The following is a 21840-nucleotide window of genomic DNA, read 5'->3' as shown; positions in this document are numbered from 1 at the left end:
TTTCTTAAGAAAACATGTTCCTTTTAATCACGAAGCAAAATAATCAGTTTTAATATTCCAGTAAATAAGTTGGAAAAAACAATGCCTAACATACATAACGGGTTAAACAGAAAGCCGCTTACAACGCAATGTTTGACAAGCTGAAAAGCACCAATAAAACCTTCCCTGTGATATGTCCATTATATAAGATATCCTTTTAAAAGCAAAAAGGGAAAACATGTTGTGTCATAAGTTTGACAGAGAAAAAAAACAGTTATGATCGCACATTTGTGGTGTTTCATGGTGAGCGAAGCAGCTAAAAAGGCTTCAAAAACCTTTTTTAGCTAAAAAAAAAAGCTTCAAGAACCTCCTAAAAAAACAAAAAGGCTTCAAAAACCAGTTTACCTCAAACTGTGTAGTCACAACCTTCAAAAAAAAAATAAAATCAAAATTACTCGCCATGGCCCCCACCCCCCACACGGCTACCGGGCCAGGAAACACGAAAGCGAAAGGGCGAGAAAAAAAAATAAAACCAAAAACCACACACAACTGAAGCGAGAATAGAGAGCAAAGCAAAGCGAAGCAGCAGCTGCAGCTCACTCCTCCCACTCGAGTAGAGCAGCCAACTCCTCTCTCTCTCTCTCGCCGCAGCGAGGAGGGAGACGACGGCGAATCGGAGAGGGCGTTAGATCGAATCGGAGAGGAGGGGAAGCGCGCGCGCGCGCTCGCGTCGCGGGTGGGGGGCGATGGGGTGCACGGCGTCGAAGGTGGAGCAGGAGGACACGGTGCGGCGGTGCAAGGAGCGGCGGCGGCACATGAAGGAGGCGGTGGCGTCGAGGCAGCAGCTGGCGTCGGCGCACGCCGACTACCTCCGCTCCCTCCGCCTCACCGCCGCCGCGCTCTCCCGCTTCGCGCAGGGCCACCCGTCGCTCGCCGTGTCGCACCACACCGCGCCGGTGCTCCTCACCACGGCCGCGCCCGCGCTGGCGCCGACGCCGACGCCGCCGCCGCCGTCATCCACGGCGTCGTCCTCGCTCCCGCCACCGACGCCGCTGCTCCCCAAGCACCAGCAGGCGCCGCCGCCGCCACCGCCCACGCAGTCGCATCAGCCGCCTCCTCCCGTGGCGGTGAGGGCTCCCCGCGGCGGGCCGCGTCGCCTCAAGGTGCCGCACATCCTGTCCGACTCCAGCGTCGCCAGCCCGGCGCGGTCGTCGTTCCGGAAGCCGGTGGTGGGGACGCCGTCGTCGTCGTCGGCGTGGGACTGGGAGAACTTCTACCCGCCGTCGCCGCCGGACTCCGAGTTCTTCGACCGCCGCAAGGCCGACCTCGAGGAGGCCAACCGCCTCCGCGAGCTCGAGGAGGAGGAGAAGGCCCGGGGCTACCTCCACCCCCACCACCTCAAGGAAGAGGACGAGGTCGACGACGACGACGACGAGAGGGAGGAGGAGATGCATTGCGGCGGATGGGAGGACGACGACGACCACTACGCGTCGACGACCACCTCGGAGACCAGATCGGAGGAGGGGGAAATGGGGAACAGATCGGAGTGCGGCTTCGCGCCCAGATCGGAGTACGGCGGCACGGCGCCGTCGGAGTACGCCGCCGCGCCGCTGCCGCTGCCGCTGAGGAGGAGGGACGAGAGGTCGGAGGCCGGGGACTCCTCCTCCACGGTCACGGCGGCCGCCGAGATGCGGATGGTGATCCGCCACCGCACGCTGGCGGAGATCGTGGCCGCCATCGAGGAGTACTTTGTCAAGGCGGCCGAGGCCGGCAATGGCGTCTCGGAGCTCCTGGAGGCTAGCCGCGCGCAGCTGGACCGCAACTTCCGGCAGCTCAAAAGTAATCAGAGATTCATAGCAGACATATTATGCTTGAACAAAAACTATAATGTGGTTTGAATTGGTGTAGCAATGTACATTTTTAGTGAAAAACGCAAGCGATCGCTTAACAATTTCACTTAATTCGATTTCTTCCTTTGCAGAGACGGTGTACCACTCGAACAGCTTGCTATCGTCGCTGTCGTCGACATGGACTTCAAAGCCACCATTGGCTGTGCGCTACAAGTTGGACACCAATGCGTTAGAGATGGAGTCGATGGAAGGGAAGAGCCATGGGTCGACGCTGGAGCGTCTTTTGGCCTGGGAGAAAAAGCTCTACCAGGAGGTCAAGGTAATTCTGCTCATCGGCACTTGATTACAATGCCATTCTTGACTGCTGGTTAGTGGTTATACTTGAGAGATGAGCACACCACTAGAATTGAGGTGTTTGTTTGCTGTGACATTTTTTGTTGCGCGCCTCAATCATTCGTTGTCGGTGAAGCATCTTCAAACTATTCACTTGGCTCCACTTGAAAATTATCCAGCTATATATATTTGCTAGAGCATAGTAGTGGACTAACCGATAATTTAGGTCACTGCACAACTTTAGCAGCAATGCAAGTTTAATGAGGTGTAATCTTCTAGTAGCCACCCTTGTTGGATGCTAGAATAGAATGCATGAACTGTTGCACTTGGCATTGCAGCATAGGCCTACCTAGCAGTCAAATGATCAAGGATGAATTGAGGCTAACTTTAACACTTCTGGTGTAGCTTCTAATCGATTAGGTGTAGCTTCACCTCATTTGAAATTGGTGTTTTGAGCAGCCCGCCTTTTGTTCAGCAAATGTGGTAGAAGAATCTGATTCTGTTGCATAAAGCGTCTTTACAGAGGTCCTGCACTTGCCTACTCTGGATTCTGAAACAGCTGTAGCATTTGGTTGATAATTTTCACTACTTTCATTAAAGGAAGCAGGCACAATACATGGCCATTGATCTCTCAACCACACCTTCATATCCTCTACCCTTGCTTTATTCTCTTTTTATATCTAAACTACTCCTGTCCTTTGAGATTCTTTGTGGGTGAAGGTTTAGATCCTCAAGAAATTGTCTTTACTGCACATAAATATACCTCATAATGCCAAAGGTAGATTTAGCGTATCTATGTCTAAAGCACCAGAGTCCAGAGATGTTTAGGCCTTTAGGGGCATTACCCTTGGTAGGCATGAGACTTATACCATATCTATTCGATAATTGAGTGAGACCAACCAATGTTCTTTTTATTTCTGCAATCTAGAACATAATGGATTCTTACTGTCAGGTGTCTACTAAATGCTTCTATTCTCTAAGCAGTTTATGAAACTATTCCCATATGTATTAACTTTTTACTGCTTCAGGCTAGAGAGAGCGTTAAGATTGAGCACGAGAAGAAGCTTTCTACTCTGCAGAGCCTGGAATACAGAGGGAGGGATAGTACCAAGCTGGATAAGACCAAGGCCTCCATAAACAAGCTGCAATCGTTGATCATTGTGACTTCACAGGCTGCAACTACCACATCCTCAGCCATTGTCAGGGTGCGTGACAATGAGCTTGCACCACAGCTTGTCGAGCTTTGCTTCGCGTAAGACTTGTTCCCTGTTCTGACATCTATGATACCAGATTTTGTGACATTGTGTGCAAGTATTTAAATTGTATCTGAATATTGATATGCAGGCTGTTGAGCATGTGGAGATCAATGAACCATTTCCATGAGATCCAGAATGAAATTGTTCAGCAAGTCCGTGGTCTGGTAGACAATTCCATGGCTGAGTCAACATCTGACCTCCACCGGCTTGCAACCCGTGATCTTGAGGCTGCTGTCTCAGCATGGCACTCAAACTTCAACCGTCTCATCAAGTATCAACGTGATTATATACGTGCCCTCTATGGCTGGTTGAAGCTCACACTCTTCCAAGTGGACAGTAATATCCCACAAGAGGCTTACACCTCGCTGATCTCTCGTGAACTCACCACCTTCTGTGATGAGTGGAAGCAAGCACTGGACCGGCTTCCAGATGCTTCGGCTTCAGAGGCTATCAAAAGCTTTGTGAATGTTGTCCATGTAATCTACACTAAGCAGGCAGAGGAGATGAAAATAAAAAAGCGGGCAGAGACATATTCAAAGGAGCTGGAAAAGAAGACCAACTCACTTCGAGCCATTGAGAAGAAGTACTACCAATCCTATTCAATGGTTGGCCTTGGCCTTCCTGGCAGTGGGCGCGATGGCATTGAAAGCCATTCGTTCGATGCCCGCGATCCTCTTGCAGAGAAGAAAACCGAGATTGCCCAATGTCGGCGGAAGGTGGAGGACGAAATGACAAGGCATGCTAAGGCAGTGGAGGTAACTAGATCAATGACACTGAACAACATCCAAACAGGCCTGCCAGGAATGTTCCAAGCCATAGCTGGTTTCTCAGGAACAGTTGTTGAAGCCCTTGACGTTGTCTGCAGGCGAGCTGGATCGGTGCGGTAGAAGCTTGTGCTGCCAGACTTTCCAAGAAACCGTTCGTTAAGTCTTTTTGGGTGGTTCAGTAATTTATATAGGGAAAATGCAATATATATAGCTAAAATTAGTGATGAGAATATGGGGAGAAGGCTCCCTTGATGTTTTGCCTTGTTGGGAGTTGGTCATTTTGGTTGTAGATAAATGATTTTACTCAGGATTGTTGATGTTCTTTTGCCTGTCCTGTGAAGTGCAAGGGAAGATTACAATGTACAGACGCTGTGGTCACAAATCTAACGGCGAGTTATGCTTGCACTTCTCCCATGGAAGATAGTAACTAACCATTTGTTCTTCTGGGAAAAAAATGTCAGAATTCTGAACTGAATTAGCTATGTTTCCAGTGGTTGGAGACTTGGAGCTGTCCCTGCATCTTTGTGCTGTCTGACTGTCTGGATGGAGGACATTCGTCTTGAATCTTTGATGTCCCATTTTGGTCCCCATGTAATTAATGTCGTGCTGCATTGTCCAAGATTAACTAAAACATGATCTAGCAACGTCATTTTAGACTTCTGGAGTTTTGGCCAATGCTCTGATGCTCACAACTCACCACAGCCTCTTTTTGTTGTTTGTCTGAAACGACACATAATCATATCTGCTTTTGCACATGCATTTCGTTCTAAAGTTTCGTCTGTTCTTCCTTTCCTACCTGCATCAAGCCAGCAAGTCTGCAACAACTGTAAAAAGGACCTGCCTTTTAAAGTTGCTGTGACTTAGCCGCGAAGGGATTAGTCAAATGCTGTGTCACTACTCATGCATGCCCCTCTTTGTCTGCCATAGCTTGCATTGCATGGCATATCTGAATATATCTGAATATCTGATCAGTGATAACCAGTTGCCCTCTTCTTCAACAACATAGTTGGCTTGGCTGGCTGGGAGATGAATACCAGCAAGGCTGGCAATTTGGACCTATGCTGGTTGTTGGACACAGCTGCATCATGCATGACAAGGCTGTTGGTTTGCAAAGGGCAACTACTCTACTCCTTCCTTTCTTTCTTGTGAAAGGGCATGAAAAAGTGGTTGTGGCATTCATCTCCATGGCATGCATGATACTAGTCCTACTAGTACCACATGTCCACATTGTTGGATTTGATGGCTGGAAGCATGGAGAGAATTCTTGGGGCATATGGTATCAACATTCCTTTTCTTTTTGGGAACAAAAACTGGTTTACGAAAACCGATAAAAAAAACTTGGTTTACGAAAACTGATAAAAAACTAATGACTTTCATTTAATGCTATAAAACACCAACTAAAACCGACCGGTTTCCACAAACTGACCACCGAAAACCGATCAATTTTGTGACTCTGGTTGGGTCCCCACTGCTGTTTCATGCCCAAGTTGTGAGATGATTTGTGGGCTAGGGCAAGGGTCCAAAAAACACTCTCATGCTGGATAGAGAATCTGGTGATAAAGAAGTGTGTCTGGTTTGGTATGTAGCTGACCCTTTTGCAAGTGTAGGTGTTAATTGGGTGTTTTGGACCAGACAATACCATGGCACCTATAAGTGGGTGCTTCTATTGTTACACGAGAGAGGATAAGAACTTGGAAGAGACATGATAGTGGCAGGCAAGATCACAGTATTTTTTTCCTTTTTTTTTTTTACTCTGGTCATGCATTGTATGATGATGTTCTATATGGAACAGTGCTAATGATGTGGTGTGGCTTGTGATGGGCTCTACGCCTATGGGCTATGGCCATGTGCATGACAAACGAATGATGATGCATGCTCACTCGATCATTTCTGTGAGCAAGAACTATAAGGTCTTCAAAATGAGGCTCTAATTGCTAATTCTGGTTGCAAAATATTTGAAAACAAGAGAGGAAAAATTCATAATATCATGATTTCGTAACAGTAGATTTTAGGCAAATCTATGCATATGATTTCCATACATCATCCGATCGAAATATATAAAAAAGATATCAATGTTCAGCATTGTTAAAAAAACCCGCCTGTCTCGACCAATTCTTTTCAAGAATCATAATCGGAGGTGTGGCATGCAGTGTAACAAACTGTATGCAATCTTAATTAATTGGTGGAACTTGTAGGATCCAAATAGAAGAAAGTGAATATTGTTGTGAAACAAATCTCTAGGAGATAGATTTCTCGTGGGCCAATATGAATCGGAGTAGAGATAAAATGTATCTCCTCCTAAGACCTCTCTCTATATATAGTGGGGCGGTTTGAAACATATATGTGGGTTTGTACTCGAGATTAGACCTATAATTAAGAAAGAACTTCATACTACATCTGTGTACATTTTCTACATCTGCGATGTTCTTAAGGACAAAGGAAAGGCTGGAAAGCGCGCAGGTGTTCTACATCTTCTAACATCTCTACTGCTGTAGAAGAGACGGGGAACGAATCCGGTGATCTGCTAATAAGCGCATTGGTTTACAACAAACACAATGCGGTGAAATTATAAATCTAGGATCCAACTATCCAAGTACCAGTATCTCTAGGTAGAGATAGAAAGCGACGCGCCATGCGTGCCATGGACCAGTATGCAAGTATGATCGAGAGAGCAAGCGGTGACGTACCAACGAGTGCGCGAGGCCGGTCGTCGCCGACGAGGGAAGCGGCGGCGGCCTCGCTGGCACCGGCGGCGCCATGAAAGCATTGGTTCGGCGGTCGCTGCCCTCTTTAATTTCAAGTTTTGGAACCACAACCAAATGCTATAAAAGGCCCAAAATACAACACGCTCCAACGGAAGTGGTAAAACGGCCCTATCCATAGGCCCGTGTATCAAAACGGCCCAAATCCGTAGCTGCATTATTATGGGCCTTTCCTCCGGCCCAGTTTGGTCTGTCAGAAAGTCCACCGGGCTTTGCATTTCACTGCACGGAAAAAGTACACCGAAGGTCCCTCAATTTGTTATCGAGTTACAAAATCGTCCCTCAACCGCAAAACCAGATACCGGACGTCCCTCAACTAACAAAAACCGTTCAGTTTAGATCCTCCGGTGGTTTTGACGCTGGTTTTGTCTGACATGGCGGCTGAGTCAGCGTGAGACCCACATGGCCCCCACATGTCAGAGTGCCATGTCATTTCTCTCCTCCCCCTTCCTCATCTCTATCTGACTTCTCTCCAATTTGTTGCGACGCAGGCAACACGGCTGCGGTGATGGCAACGACGAGCGACGCGGTAGCGGTGGAGGAAGGAGCAGGGCCGGCCCTGGCCCTATGCAGCCGAGGCGACCGCGGGGGCCCATGATGGTGGGGGGCCAACTCTAAAAATTTAAAATCCTTCGATGAAGTAGATCTTTGGTCGCACTGCAAGATTTTTGCGAAAACATTTAGGGCCCCTTTGAATCAAAGGATTCATGTAGGAATTTCATAGGATTCAAATCCTATAGGAAACTATCCTATTTGGCCCTTTGATTCAAAGGATTGAAGCTCTCCAAATCCTATGAAATTCCTATGGAATGGCACATTGCATGTGGATTTTGGAGGAAATTTAGCAAGAGCTCCAATCTCTTGGAAAATTTCCTTTGAGTCTATCTCTCTCATCCGATTCCTGTGTTTTTCCTGCGCTCCAATCAAACGACTATTTCTGTGTTTTTCATGTGTTTTGCAATCCTCTGTTTTACACTTCAATTCCTGCTAGAATCCTGTATTTTTCCTATTCCTCTGTTTTTTCTACCCTGCGATTCAAAGGGGCCCTTACTCATGAGAACTCATCCGATGTTTAGATCAATGATTTTTAGTCAGAATCTTCGATGTCCGCGCCTGAGATTCTGAAGTCTGTTATGGATATAGATTGCTATCCAAATGTTTCAGTTGCCTATCGAATTCTCTTAACTGTACCGATGACGGTAGCTTCAGCTGAAAGAAGTTTATCAAAATTGAGGTTGTTGAAGAACTATTTGAGATCAACTATGTCGCAAGAAAGGTTAAATGGCTTGGTTATGTGCTCTATCGAGAATGATATCTTGGACACTATTGATCTTAATACCGTTCTTGATGATTTTGCATCAAGAAATATCCAAAGAAGTATCTTTTCATAAGAAGCAATGAATATGATGGAGTTCTATTTTTCACTAAGGTAATGATATTAGTTCTAAGGTATTATTTTGGTCGACTTTATTTCTCAATAATTACCAGACATGTTAAATTTAATATATGGATGTATTTATTTTTGTTTTGCAAGTAAAATTAGCGTCTATATATATCACAAATTTTTTTATATAGTTTAGAGGGCCCATCACGATAAGTTCGCCTATGGCCCTCAAAATCATAGGACCGGCCCTGGGGAGGAGCTGCAGGCGAGCAGTGGGGGAGGGGCGGCGGGGGTAGGAGCGGCGCACGTGCTCCCCCGTCGGCCGTTACCCACGACCACGAGGCGGCGTGGGCAGCGTCAAGTTCGGTGGCTCCACCGCGACGGCCAGCTCGTTCCCGGCCGACGGGCTAGTCGGGCTCGGCGGCGGCGCGGTCTCCCTCGTGATGCAGCTCGGTGGCGCGGCGTCGCTCGGCCGGAGATTCTCCTACTGCCTCGTCTCGCACTCCGTCAACACTTCTTCGGCGCCCTCGCCAATGTCACCGAGCCCAGCGTGGCGAGCACGCCACTCGTCGCCGGGGATGTGGACACGTACTACACCGTGGTCCTCGACTCCGTCAAGGTCGGCAACAAGACCGTGGCGTCGGCGGCGAGCTCGCGCATCATCGCGGACTCCGGTACGCTGACATTCCTCGACCCAGCTCTGATGGAACCACTCGTCGACGAGCTCTCCCGCCGGATCACGCTGCCGCCGGTGTAGTCGCCGGACGGGCTGCTGCAGCTGTGCTACGAGGTGGCCGGGCGGGAGGTGGAAGCCAGAGAGAGAATCACAAATCACATCGATAAACATCTCCAGAAGTCCATCTTGTTCAGATAATCACAGTACTTATGTAGAAAGGATAGTAAGATACAGAAATGCAAAAATAAGCTGTGTTACTCCTGCAAACTGCAAGTGAACAGAACAATCTCAAGCTAAGCTGTTCTTTAATCAAAAGAACATGATATGAACAAGCAGAATTTCAAGATATTTTGTGGCGCCGGTTTCGCTTTCTTACCTCGCTATAGATTCTGTGAGAGATCAAATTACATGACCCATAAATTGTAGAGCAATACAGGAGTAACACTCCCAGCTGAGAAATTGATTGATGTATAACACTCCGATCTTCGATCTTCGTTAGGCGATGAAATGAGAATTCAGAATTCTCACCAACAGCCAGCTTGCTAGAATAGAGTATGAGTTACTGATCTTGAATGACCTCATGTGTACAGCCAGCAGGAAGCAAACCGAACAGGCAAGTCCGGACTTGACGCTGGAGTTCGGCGGTGGCGCTGAAGCAGGAGAACGCGTTCGTGACGGTGCAACAGGGGACGTTGTGCCTGGCGATCGTGGCGACGACGGAGCAGCAGCCGGTGTCCATCCTCGGGAACCTTTGCCGCCGCAGACTGCGCGGGGAGCGGCCGGCCGGCGGAGGAGACGAGCGGCGGGCAGGCGCGCTGCGGGAGCGGGACGGGGAGAGCGAGGACGCCGCCGCCATCGTCGTCCATGGCTGCAGATCTCCTCCCGCCACCGCCTGCTCCGCCCGCCGCTGCCCCGCGGTCACATACTCCCGCCGGCGACGCCGTTGACGTGGACGGCGTCGGCGCCGCCGGCCGCCTCTCCCTTCTCAAGCGTCGCAGCCGCCGCCGCCCTTATCCCGTATCGTCGCCGCCGCCTCCGCCGCCTCCCGGGCCTCTCCGATGGTCCAACCTCGACGTCGCACGCGCCGCCGCCGGACCTCCTCCCCACCGCCAGCCACCCTGCAGAGAGGAGAGAAATGAGAGAGATGAGGAAGGGAGAGAAGAGGGAAGGAGAGAGATGACCTGGCACTATGACATGTGGGGCCCACGTGGGTCCCACGCTGACTTAGTCACCACGTCAGACAAAACCAGCGTCAAAACCACCGAAGGATATAAAGTGAACGGTTTTGTTAGTTGAGGGACGTCCGGTATCTAGTTTTACGGTTGAGGGATGATTTTGTAACTCGATAACAAATTGAGGGACTTTCGGTGTACTTTTTCCTCACTGCACTGCAGCAAAGCCAGCAACACGTACAGGCAGCAGCATTGATTGGCATCAGATCACGGATGTTGCTGATTCATGGCGATTCATCCAGTGCCCGTTACGAAAGCGTCAGTGAAAGCCATTTACTACGACCTCGCGTACCATGCAATCCTTACAAATCACATCGATCCACGCACGAAAGAACAGATCGATCCATCCATCTAGCAGCAACACACAAAAATCAATTCATGGAGTAATTGCCTGCACAATTGCAGCAGAAAATCAATTCCGAATTAATTAAGGCTTTCTTTAGTTCTCTTCAAACTTTAAACTTTTTCATCATATTAAATATTTGGATATATATATATATATAGAGCATTAAATATGGTAAAAAAATCAATTGCACAGTTTGCATATAAATTGCGAGACGAATATTTTGAGCCTAATTACACCATGATTCGACAATATGATGCTACAATAAATATTTATTAATGACGGATTAATTAGACTTAATAGATTTGTTTCACAGTTTATAGACGGAATCTGTAATTGGTTTCGTTATTAATCTACATTTAATATTTTAAATGTTTTAAATGTGTGTCCTATGTAAAAAAAATTGGCCAAAACAACTGGACACGGCCTAATTAACGATCGTTCAATGCATTGCAATTTGGCAAAGCTTCAAGAATCATTCATGGCGGCGTTGCAATAGCAGGACAGGAGGAGAGATGGAGCATGAGCCCGCCATCATGGCGGCATCGGAATCGGGATCCGCGCATGTGATCGACGACGTGACCATCTCCCTCCTCGTCCGGCCGCCGCCGGGCTAGGGCTTAGGGCTAGCTAGCTCTCGTCGCTTTTACAGCTCACAAAGCCGGCGACCATGCCATGCCGGCCACGCGGTGGAGGCTGGAGCCACTCATGGCGACTAAAATATTCCATCCCGACCTCGCCAAAAAGCTCCATGGCGTAGGTGAAAAATCAAAGCGGTGGTGGTGGCCATGGCGGAGACAAGCCCCAGGAATCTTCCCCCTCCGCGCCCCAATCATGGCGCACTACCACTAGCCTTGTCGATCACGAGCCCTCCCTACTTGTTGCCGCGCCGCCACGCCTCCTCGAGCGCTTCGTCTCGGCATCCTATGATCGGCATGGAGGTGGAGGTGGAGGATGACATGGTGGAGTGGTATCGCTGCGGTGGCGGCGGGGCGGCGGCGGCGGTGGGGGTGGAGGTGAGCGAGCTGAGGGTGGAGCTGGAGGTGGAGCGGCAGATGCGGCGGAAGGCGGAGGCGGTGAGCGAGGTGCTCGCCGCGGAGCTGGAGGAGGAGAGGCGGCGGCGCGGGGCGGCGGAGGCGGAGTGCAGGAGGATGCGCGGGGAGGTGGGCGAGATGCGCGCGGAGGTGGAGCGCGCGCTGGAGGAGGTCGACGACGAGCGCCGGATGCTGCGCGTCGCCGAGCTCTGGCGGGAGGAGCGCGTCCAGATGAAGCTCGCCGACGCCAAGGCCGCCATGGAGGAGGCGCTGCGGGAGATCGCCGCCGCCTCCGCCGCCACTGCCATCGCCGACGACGACAACAGCAGCAGCAGCGGCGGCGGCGGCGGCGGCAGTCCGACGACCACCGGCAAGTCAAGCCCCACGAGCCAGCAGATCAGCCAGGCGACGACGAGCGGCGGCCAGCCTCAGCTGCTGCACCGGCGAGAGGTCGCCGGCGGCGGCGAGAACCCGCACATCGCGAGGGGGATCAAGGGGTTCGTGGAGTTCCCGAGGGCGGTGCGCGTGCGGCCGCCGCGGGAGGAGAGGGTGGATCTCGTCTCCAACCTCGAGTGCCAGCGCGCGCAGCTGCGCGCCCTCTCCCGCCACCGCAACCCTCCCGCCGGCGTCGGCCTCGCCGACGCCGCCTCACATAACCTCGTCCTGTAACCCACTAATCTAGTACTACTAATGCTTATTACTAACTAATGATGTACTACTAATGCTTATTACTAACTAATGATGTACTACTAATGCTGTGACTTGTGAAGTGTATCCTTAATTCCTTCTCTTGTTCTACACAATCTACCCTTCTGTGTCTCTGGGCATTCACATTTTGATACACAATGCTTCCCACATCTATGCATGCTCTTGTAAACGTTTTTGTATATAATCATGGCAAGAACTAATGTGTGATTATGCATGTCACTAACATGCTGTACATTGGAAACTTTTGGTACTCCATTAAGCCTACTATTGGAGTATTATAGGTGCTAACTAGTTCATCTGTGATAGAAATATAGAATTGCAACAACAGAGGGGAAAAACACAGCAGTTCAGCTGGTTGGTCAGATTCAGATAATGCCTTTGCCCAAATGCTGAAAGTATGGGACTCACTGATTAGTGACTACAGTTACAACTCAAACTACAACAAGTATATGGTTAAAAACTTCATATTTTCTCAGCTGCCTGATGCAATATTTGGCAGATTTTTGCATTCACCTTGCTAGAAGAACTCAAAGTCTAGGTACTTGCCTCCAGACTCCACCTCTGGAGGGCCTGCCATTCTCTTGCTGCTGTTGCAATTGCTGTGGACTGTCATCTCGACGGTGTCCACCGGCGGCGGCTTGGCCGTCGCCGGCACCGCCGAGGCGGCGACGACGACGGGCTCGACGGCCCTGGGCACGCCGGGCGGGGTGCTGCACCGGATGAGCGCCCAGTTGACGCCGTCGAAGAAGGGGTGCTGCTTGATCTCCGCCGCGCCGCGCTTCACGCCGAGCCGCCCCTGCGGCTCCTTGGCGAGCAGGCCCCTGATGAGGTCCCTGCCGGCGTTGCTCGTCGGCGGGTGGTCCGGGAACCGGAGCTGCTGGCCGACGACGTTGAACAGCGTGGCCCGGTTCGTCTGCCCCTTGAACGGCGTCCTGCCGTACATGAGCTCGTGCAGGAACACCCCGAACGTCCACCAGTCCACCGCGCTGCCGTGCCCTTCCCCCTTGATGATCTCCGGCGCCAGGTACTCGTGCGTCCCCACGAACGACATCGACCGCGCCCCCGTCGGCTCCACCACCACCTCCGGCAACGCCGCGGCGGCCAGCTGCTGCTGCTGCTGCTGATACCTCTGCCTCGGCTGGCTGCTCTTGGGTTTCTTGCCGAACAGCTTGGGCATGAAGCACGTCGGCTGGATGCAGGCGGCTGGCTGGGCGGCGCACGACTGCGCATTGTTGCCCCTCTTGGGATCGGAGCCCAGGGACGACGACATCACCAGCGTCGGCGAGACGGCGCAGCGGAGCGAGAGGTCGAAGTCGGAGAGCATGATGTGGCCGTCGTCCCTCACCAGGACGTTCTCCGGCTTGAGGTCTCGGTACACCACTCCGAGCATGTGGAGATACTCCAGCGCGAGGAGCACCTCCGCGGCGTAGAACCTGCAAAAGCCCCGGAAAAGAAAAGAATAAATCGTATGCTTCAGTTTAAGATGAGCTGATGAAGAGAAGAATATGGCGGATCAAACAAACGTCATGAAGAAGATTACATGATACATCAGAAATATTGGGAAAAACAAGTAGGATAATCATGTTTGTTAATTCAGGGACAGATCGGAAAAGATGTCTATGTTTGAGATACCTAATTCGAACACAAAATGGGTTAGTGGGCAAAATGCTACTATCAACCTTTAGCATGACAACTGACACATGCTTTGTGGTCTGCTAGATTTGTTAATTTTAGATATCCTGTTCCACAACATAGAAAAAGCAGCAGACAGGCAAAATGCCCCACTCGAGAAGTCGGAGCATAATCCATTGACTATACTATTAATACACTAATGTCAATTGAAATGCTGAAAAAAAAAACTAAGCCATTTTGTTAATGTGTCAATCATGCATCAGTTCCAGCTTCAGGCTTGGCAAGATTAATTTTTTAGAGAAGAAAATTTCTGCAATACTGAAAGATTTCTCCAGTGACAGCTCTGAACTGCCATACCTGATCTTGTCACTTTAAACAGAGTATGGTTTCTTGCTGAATGCTAATCCTATCAAGATTAGGAGCCTAGAGCAAGAGATGGAATTAAAGTGGAGTGAAAATTACCTCGCCGCGTGCTCGGGGAAGTGCTTGCGGGGCTGGCGCTGCCGGAGAGCATGGAGGTCGCCGCCGGGGCAGAACTCCATGACGAGGCAGGCGAACCTGTCGGTCTCGAAGTGCGCGTACAGGGTGGGCAGGAAGGGGTGGTCGAGCAGCTGGAGGATCTCCCGCTCCGTCTGCGCCCGGCTCAGCTTCCGCCGGCTCTCCAGCGACGCCTTGTCCATCACCTTCATGGCGAACCACGCCCTCGCCGCGCCGCCGCCGCCGCCGACGGCGACGTTGCTGAGCTCGGACAGGTACACCGTCCCGATGTCGCCGCACCCGAGGCGCCGGAGGAGGCGGAAGTTGCCCATGGCGAGCGGCCCGTCCCGGGCTCGCGCCGCGAGGATCGCCTTCCACCTCGGGTCGCCCCCCTTGTGCGGCTTCCCGCCGGAGCCTCCGCCGGCGGCGCTGCCGGCGCCGGCCGTGCTGTTGCTCCACCCGCTGCCGTCGCTGGCCGCGCTGCTGCTGACGCTGGTCTTGGCGCTGAGGCTGGTGACGGTGCAGCTGGGCGCGATGCTCGTCACCGTGGCCGCCGCGCCGGAGCTGTCGATGCTGCTGTGCGGGCTCGCCGCGCCGCTCAGCGGCGGCGACGCGTCCCACACGATCACCGGCTTGGCCGCCTTGTCCCGGCCATCCACGGCAACGAACACCGTATCCATCTCATCCACCGGCTCCGGCGGGTGGCTCGCCCCGGAGAAGGAGCTCCTGGGCGGCGCGTCCCCGTCCTCCTCGTCCTCGCTCGACGCAATGCTGAGCCTCACCTGCTCCAGCTGAGCAAGAACCTTCTTCTCCGACGACTTCCCTTCACCACCACCGCCGCCGCCGCCGCCGACGTCCATGTGGAACTGGAACACCTTGGGGAGAAGCTGGAACTGGAACTGGAAATCTTGGTTGGGCGCAGAAATGGCGGTGGGCAGCTGGGAGCGCGAGCGCGCGTGGTGACCGTGGCTTCTTGGCGGCTTGGCGTGCAGTGAGCGTGGCGGATGCATCTCCTCTCTCTGTGCTTGGATTAATGGAGGTGAAATGCAACGGACAAAAGAGGTTGGGGAGAAGGGACAGAAGCTGCAGGATGCAGATGGAGAGAGAAACCAAACTGCAGCAGCAGCAGCAGCAGGCGTTGCAGGCTTTGCAGAGGAGAGAGAGAGAGAGAGAATCCGAGTGAGCTGCAGAGGAACAGAGGAAGAACCGAAGAACTGCTGCTGCTGCTGTTGCTGCTGTCTTCTTCCTCTGCTTCGGCTGCTTAGATGTTGCTGTTTGATTGCAATGCTTATATTACCGTTAGTGAAGAACAGGTACAGTAGTACTAGAGGGTTTGGTTGATAAGCTGCGGCTGTCAGTGTCGTGGGCCTAAGGAATGGGTATGCTATACCGGTTTTGGAGCGGGTTTCGCTTGAAATGGTTCAGCTCTCATGTTCCAAACAGGTTTGGGAACCTTTAAAAAGCAGGATTTTTATGGGTTCTTGGTAGGAAACAGTTCAGTTCCTATGAAATTCCTTCGAAAATCATACGCTCCAAAGGAGACCTTAACTATATATAAGAGGCAGTGATTCACAAATTTGTTCTCTCTATGGACTGGCAACTCCAACTTCAAGTTTTTTTTAGCTAGATATATCTCTTGCTTCAAAAATTCCTGGAGTTGAATATGTGAGCGAACTAATATTATTGTTTATATTGTGGACCCAAATTAGATGACTAAACCACTTTACTTTAGTCTACAAACTCTATTTTCTACGAGTACTCGAAATTATATAGTCATGACAAAGTCTTTGAGCACTCAATGGGGACTAATCCTGAATTTTCAGGACATCTTCTAATTTGTTCAAACCAACTACTATTAATATTGTACAACACGAAGGTATTACTATATAATAGTACTACTCTAGTACTCATCTACTCATTGTTTGGATGGAGCGGTAACCTTATGTATTGGCACATTTTAATGGCATGATGCTGTGGCTTACTTACTCTGCACCTAACCTATAGAACTTTGCGTTGTGTTTCAGTTTCTATACAGTGAGCATTCTATCTTACTCAATGTCATTGCTATGAGTAGCATATTCTTTACCTCCTAAACTGTCCTTCCTAGGGATCATCTTGTTCAAAACCAACATTCCCTTTATTCTAGAAAAGGGTGAAAAAAAAAAAGGGAAAGGAGACCATCACCAGATTCCTTTCCCTTTCTTTCTTGAAAGAAGCGAGCATGTCTTTTGATGATTTGATCCAAGAGAGATTGAAGTTGCATTTTTTTTTGTAGATTTGATCCAAGCGAGCATGTCTTTTGTAGCTGAGGCAAGATCGGTCAAAGGGGGTATGTGGTGCTTACCTGTGTGTCTCGTTCTTTGATGCGCCGATTTCACTTTGTCAGTCATCAGAGTTTAGTTTAGTGGTGTGCTACAAGTTTGTTGCTGCTGCTTCGTGTACGGATCGATGGAGCTTCGGCTTGGATCATGGCACACAATCTGATGATGCATCCTTGCTTCTTTTTTCCCTAGTTTTGTTTGTAGTGGAGTAGCAGCAGCATTGCAGCAGTAGTTGGAAGAATGCTTTCTGTGAATAAGCCAGAGAAATGACAAATAGCTTTTGACCTGTAATCATCAAAGAAGAAGAGACATCAGCTGCAAGCCTGCAACGTACTACTCCTATGTAGAAGAAGAGCCAAAATAATCTTCTCTGGGAACAACGTCTGCAAGGAAGCTGGTTGTTGTTGTGGTTTTTGTTGACCATGAAATAGTGTGTGTAACAAAAAAGACGAGCACTGGATGAGCCTTACGGCAGTTGGCACACAGCACCATTTAGGTGTTGGTTTGCTGGGGAAAAAACAGATCTTCATTCTGACAAGAGACCTAAACAGAGAGATGTTCATCACATTCAACACTTCGATTACTCCATTACTTCATCAAACCAAAGGAACACATGTATGCGCATGGCTTTGCAGACTAACTCAGTTGCACTAGGTGTTTTGATTGATGATAACTCGTGTTTTTGTGCCACTACCGTGGAGTGGTGGCACAGTCGGGAAGATCCATGAGCATATAGTTTTTGACTTTTAACAGTACGATCATCACTTAAGACTTCACCAAGGACAAATTAATAATCAGGATGCAAGTTGCAAACAAGGACAAGAAGTGCAAGAGCAAATCATTAGCCAGCTAGATCAATGTAATCTACAGAAATCTACAGAAATATAAATATTTGAGCTAATGCTTGAAATCTATTGTCAAACCGGACAGTTCTATCAATTACAAAACATTAGATAGGTTTGAACCAATGTCCTTACCACTGAAGAGTCTGAGTCTGAAGGGCGTTATCCAAAGCACATTGGCCCATCTTATTCACGTAAAACCCCAAGCAAATGATCACCGGCTCCAATCGCCTTCTGAAATTCAAACAAGAAATGCATCAGCAATTCAGCATTGCCCTTAATCACCATCCACACGAATTGCGGCATCGTGGTAGAGAACATGTATTGGACCTGCAGCAAAACTGTTAACAGTACATTCATTGGCACACATGAACTTCCATGTATCGAAGGACTGAAGAAATGGCACACCCTGCACATAAACGAACACCAACAATCGCACTACCAAATCCCAATCCCAACCGATGACGGCAGATTCGTCAGACGAGAAGTGGGTGGCGCAGCGCAGCGTAGTGAGGGTGCTGACGACTCGCCTCGCCGCCATGGCGAGATCGATGGGGGCGGCTGATCCCGCCCAGCGATCCGCCCGTTGATGACCTAGTGTGCGCTGCCGTGGCGGCGCGGGGAGGCGAGAGGAAAGCCCATAGATATCTCCGCGGAATCGATCCGAGGCGGCGTGGACCAAGCAGGTTGGGGAGGAGGAGGATACCATCGCCGCCGAGCAGAGCACCACCACCAACCTCTTGATCTGTCCTCTCAGCGAGCGGTTCCACTCGGGTTGGACGAATTCGAGGGGGGGTTGGGAGATCCTGAGATCTACAGAATTTCCCTTGCTGGCCATGGAAGACCAGATCGTCGGCGAAGGAGGCGGCGGAGCTCGCCGGGAACGGTGGCGGAAACGGCGACGAGGGCGGAGGATGGCTGGTCGACTACGTGGAGCATCGCAGGCCATCCGTCTTGATCCAACGGCCCTAAGCGCGGCCGAACAATTTGGGCCGTATTCCCAGGAGCAATTCACCAGCAGTTTGGGCCGGAATGGGATAGCCTCGAACTCACCAAGATTAATTGGGCCGAGTATTTAATGGGCCGTTTTGCTGAACCGCGAGCAGGCCTGCCAGTAATGGCCTCCATGTTGGGCCGTATTCAATTGCAACGCAGCGAGACAAGGCAGGCCGACCTGTAAATGGGCCTTTTGGTCAGACTGGGTATCTGGGCCCAGTAGTTCACCAAGACAAGAAATAAGTTTACACTGGATCCCTCAATTTGTCGTCGAGTCTAAAATTTATACCTAACCGCAATACATATGGCGCATCCCTAGACTTTCAAAACCAATACAAATAAGATCCCAATATGGTGGTTTCGGCTGATGTGGCGCCTACATGACATTGGCATGGCACTTAAAGTCAAGAAAAACCATGGCGTCGACATGTTAGTGAGTGTCTGATTAAAAATAAAAAAATGCAGTGGGTATCACCTTCCTTTTATTTTCTTTCTCTTTTCTCCTTTCTTGCTTCTTCTCCTTCCCGGCATCCAACAGCCACCCATGGACCGCCATCCTTCTCTGTGCCGAGGAGCCACAAGGTTGGCGGAGAAGGGGACCCGGTTTAGCACTATGTCAGCCGAAACTACCGTTGAAACCGCATTAGAATCTTATTTGCATTGGTTTTGAAAGTTGATGAACACGTCATATCTGGTAGTACGGTTCAGGACGGATTTCAGATTCAATGATAAATTGAGGGATCTAAAGTAAACTTATTTCCGGAAGCAACGGCAAGTGGTTACGGTAATACAACATGATTTACACAGTATGACGACTTCATTTTAAAATTCTGAGCTTCTTTCAACTCCCATACATGCATACACTGACATCAAAATATATACATAGTCCGTACTACACAAGTACTGCTACATTATTTTTTAAGGGACTGCTAATAATTTAATTAATCAATCAACCATATAATAAACTATATTATTACAAATCTAACGCAAGCCACAGCAGGACAACAAGCAGGTGTGTCTGCTGAAGCAGTTAGATATATTTTTTTATTTTTATTAGAGCTAAAAGGTAAAATAAGCCATAGGCTAGCACGTCGTTAGCATTGAGCACGTTGCGGTTTGATAGTTGGCTGCTTATCTACTCCACTACCACTAAGGTGCATTTGCATGATAGTGTGCGACTAGGTTTGTTTGGGCTGATTGTATTGCGTAATAAATATTCTTTTCTTTTAATATATTGACGTGCAATCCAATTACACGTTTGAGAAAAACTAGATTTGTTTGGAGAGTTTTGGATTCGGAGAAATGGCTAGTGAGAATATAAAATAGATGTGGAAATGATCACTTGTAGTTTTTTTAATCTACAACTGTACAGCTTTTGTTATAACTTGAATAAAAGTTAAAATATTTAAACGAAAATTTTGATTTGAGAGAAGTTAACTGATGGAATCATATATATCGTCTCCGACAGTGCGAGGGGAGAAAGAATGTGTCATCCACTACACTGACCACTGTTGACACGCACGCCACCGAGGCATGCATCCACAGATCCACTTGCATTCTCGCTGTGAACGTGGTAGAGAGAGGCCGGTTTGTCCCTGCATGTTGCCACTCCTGTCACTGTCCTTGTTGCCCATATTACATTCAGCCACCCCCCACACACATATAAAAAGAAAGAAACATCCACTTATCATATCTTAAAATGTATTTATAGAGACTTTACATAAATCTAAAAAGTAGGTCAAATAAAATGATGAAAGATTGTTATTGGTTGATAAGAAAACGTAGCGGGACATTAAATAGGAGAAAATTATGATTAGTTGAGATGAAATAGGTGATGAAATATTTTAAATTTTGGAAAAAAAACTAAATTCCAAAAATAGTTATGTTTTTGGACGGATGGAATGTATTGTTTTCCTCAAAGAGTGATGCATATTATATATATGGAGTAGATTTTCTTTCTACCGATTTTCAGAAACAAGCCTCTGAACGAAGTTACGAAACTCATGTGAATATATGACCTATCTTGTACGAATGGGGGGTGAATCCAACATGGATTTCAGCGGCTCGAGCATTTGAACGAAAGCTTGCTTAACCTCTTTGGCACTCTCTTCATCGTAGTAAAAGAATAGCTCACGAATATAAATCTGGACACAGGGAATTCGTTTTTTATTTATAGAGAGAGTTGTTGGAATTAATGAATGGGACTTGGGAGGTGACAGAGCGACCCTATGGGTGTAAACCTGTGGGGTGCAAGTGGGTGTTCAAGAAGAAGCTTAGGCCTGACGGTACTATTGAAAAGTACAAGGCTCGGCTTGTTGCTAAGGGCTATACTCAGAAAGAAGGCGAAGATTTCTTTGACACTTACTCACCTGTTGCTAGATTGACCACAATTCGTGTGCTACTTTCCCTAGCAGCCTCACATGGTCTTCTCGTTCATCAAATGGACGTTAAGACAGCTTTTCTTAATGGAGAGCTGGATGAGGAGATCTATATGGATCAACCTGATGGGTTTGTAGTTGAAGGTCAAGAAGGCAAAGTGTGCAAATTGTTGAAGTCTTTGTATGGTCTGAAACAAGCTCCTAAGCAATGGCACGAGAAATTTGACAAAACATTGACATCTGCAGACTTTGCAGTCAATGAGGCAGATAAATGTGTGTACTATCGCCATGGTGGGGGTGAGGGAGTTATTTTGTGCTTGTATGTTGACGACATACTGATATTTGGGACAAACCTTGAGGTGATAAATGAGGTTAAATTATTCTTGTCTCAAAATTTTGATATGAAGGATTTGGGAGTAGCTGATGTTATCTTAAACATTAAGTTAATTAGAGGTGAGAATGGGATTACACTCTTGCAGTCTCATTATGTGGAGAAGATTTTGAATCGCTTTGGCTACATTCATAGTAAGCCTTCTCCAACACCTTATGATCCTAGCTTGTTGCTTCGCAAGAACAAGAGAATTGCTAGGAATCAACTGGAATACTCCCAAATCATTGGCTCGTTGATGTACCTGGCTAGTGCAACTAGGCCTGATATCTCCTTTGCTGTGAGCAAGTTGAGCCGATTTACCTCTAATCCAGGAGATGATCACTGGCGTGCGCTTGAGCGAGTAATGCGCTATCTGAAAGGTACTGTGGAATTGGGGCTTCATTATACTGGGTATCCTGCGGTACTGGAGGGTTATAGTGATTCTAACTGGATCTCTGATGTGGATGAGATCAAAGCCACTAGTGGATATATCTTCACAC

At 49.0% G+C, this 21840-nt stretch overlaps 3 protein-coding genes and 1 pseudogene across 3 annotated transcripts; 3 read left to right on the top strand and 1 right to left on the bottom strand.

Moving 5' to 3' along the window:
* Positions 1-536: 536 nt before the first annotated feature.
* Positions 537-4548, top strand: LOC127752892 (protein ROLLING AND ERECT LEAF 2). The gene is made up of 4 exons (XM_052278333.1): positions 537-1818; positions 1961-2148; positions 3191-3414; positions 3507-4548. Exons 1-4 carry the CDS (start codon positions 726-728, stop codon positions 4303-4305), a joined length of 2304 nt encoding a protein of 767 aa, XP_052134293.1. The 5' UTR covers positions 537-725; the 3' UTR covers positions 4306-4548.
* Positions 4549-6826: 2278 nt separating this feature from the next.
* LOC127785966 (aspartic proteinase CDR1-like) lies at positions 6827-9374 on the top strand (annotated as a pseudogene).
* Positions 9375-11016: 1642 nt separating this feature from the next.
* On the top strand, positions 11017-12462 carry LOC127752705 (uncharacterized). Its single transcript, XM_052278103.1, has one exon. The coding sequence runs from the start codon at positions 11371-11373 to the stop codon at positions 12283-12285; it is 915 nt and encodes a 304-aa protein (XP_052134063.1). The 5' UTR covers positions 11017-11370; the 3' UTR covers positions 12286-12462.
* A 189-nt stretch (positions 12463-12651) lies between these two features.
* Positions 12652-18504, bottom strand: LOC127752704 (serine/threonine-protein kinase D6PK-like). Its single transcript, XM_052278102.1, has 4 exons — positions 17927-18504; positions 17732-17830; positions 14419-17039; positions 12652-13757 (listed from the first exon to the last, which is right to left on the bottom strand). The coding sequence occupies exons 3-4, from the start codon at positions 15441-15443 to the stop codon at positions 12842-12844; spliced, it is 1941 nt and encodes a 646-aa protein (XP_052134062.1). The 5' UTR covers positions 15444-17039; positions 17732-17830; positions 17927-18504; the 3' UTR covers positions 12652-12841.
* Positions 18505-21840: the final 3336 nt, after the last annotated feature.

The sequence above is a fragment of the Oryza glaberrima genome, chromosome 10 (genome assembly GCF_000147395.1).
Source record: "Oryza glaberrima chromosome 10, OglaRS2, whole genome shotgun sequence".
Classification (NCBI taxonomy): domain Eukaryota; kingdom Viridiplantae; phylum Streptophyta; class Magnoliopsida; order Poales; family Poaceae; genus Oryza; species Oryza glaberrima.
Note: the sequence above shows the minus strand (reverse complement) of the source record. Positions and strands in the feature narration are given on the sequence as shown.

Coding starts and splice junctions, on each gene's coding strand:
- LOC127752892 (XM_052278333.1), top strand. CDS start 726: ATGGGGTGCACGGCGTCGAAGGTGGAGCAGGAGGACACGGTGCGGCGG. Junction 1,819..1,960: donor CAACTTCCGGCAGCTCAAAA/GTAATCAGAGAT, acceptor CTTCCTTTGCAG/AGACGGTGTACCACTCGAAC. Junction 3,415..3,506: donor CTTGTCGAGCTTTGCTTCGC/GTAAGACTTGTT, acceptor ATTGATATGCAG/GCTGTTGAGCATGTGGAGAT.
- LOC127752705 (XM_052278103.1), top strand. CDS start 11,371: ATGGCGGAGACAAGCCCCAGGAATCTTCCCCCTCCGCGCCCCAATCAT.
- LOC127752704 (XM_052278102.1), bottom strand. CDS start 15,443: ATGCATCCGCCACGCTCACTGCACGCCAAGCCGCCAAGAAGCCACGGT. Junction 13,758..14,418: donor TTCCCCGAGCACGCGGCGAG/GTAATTTTCACT, acceptor GGGCTTTTGCAG/GTTCTACGCCGCGGAGGTGC.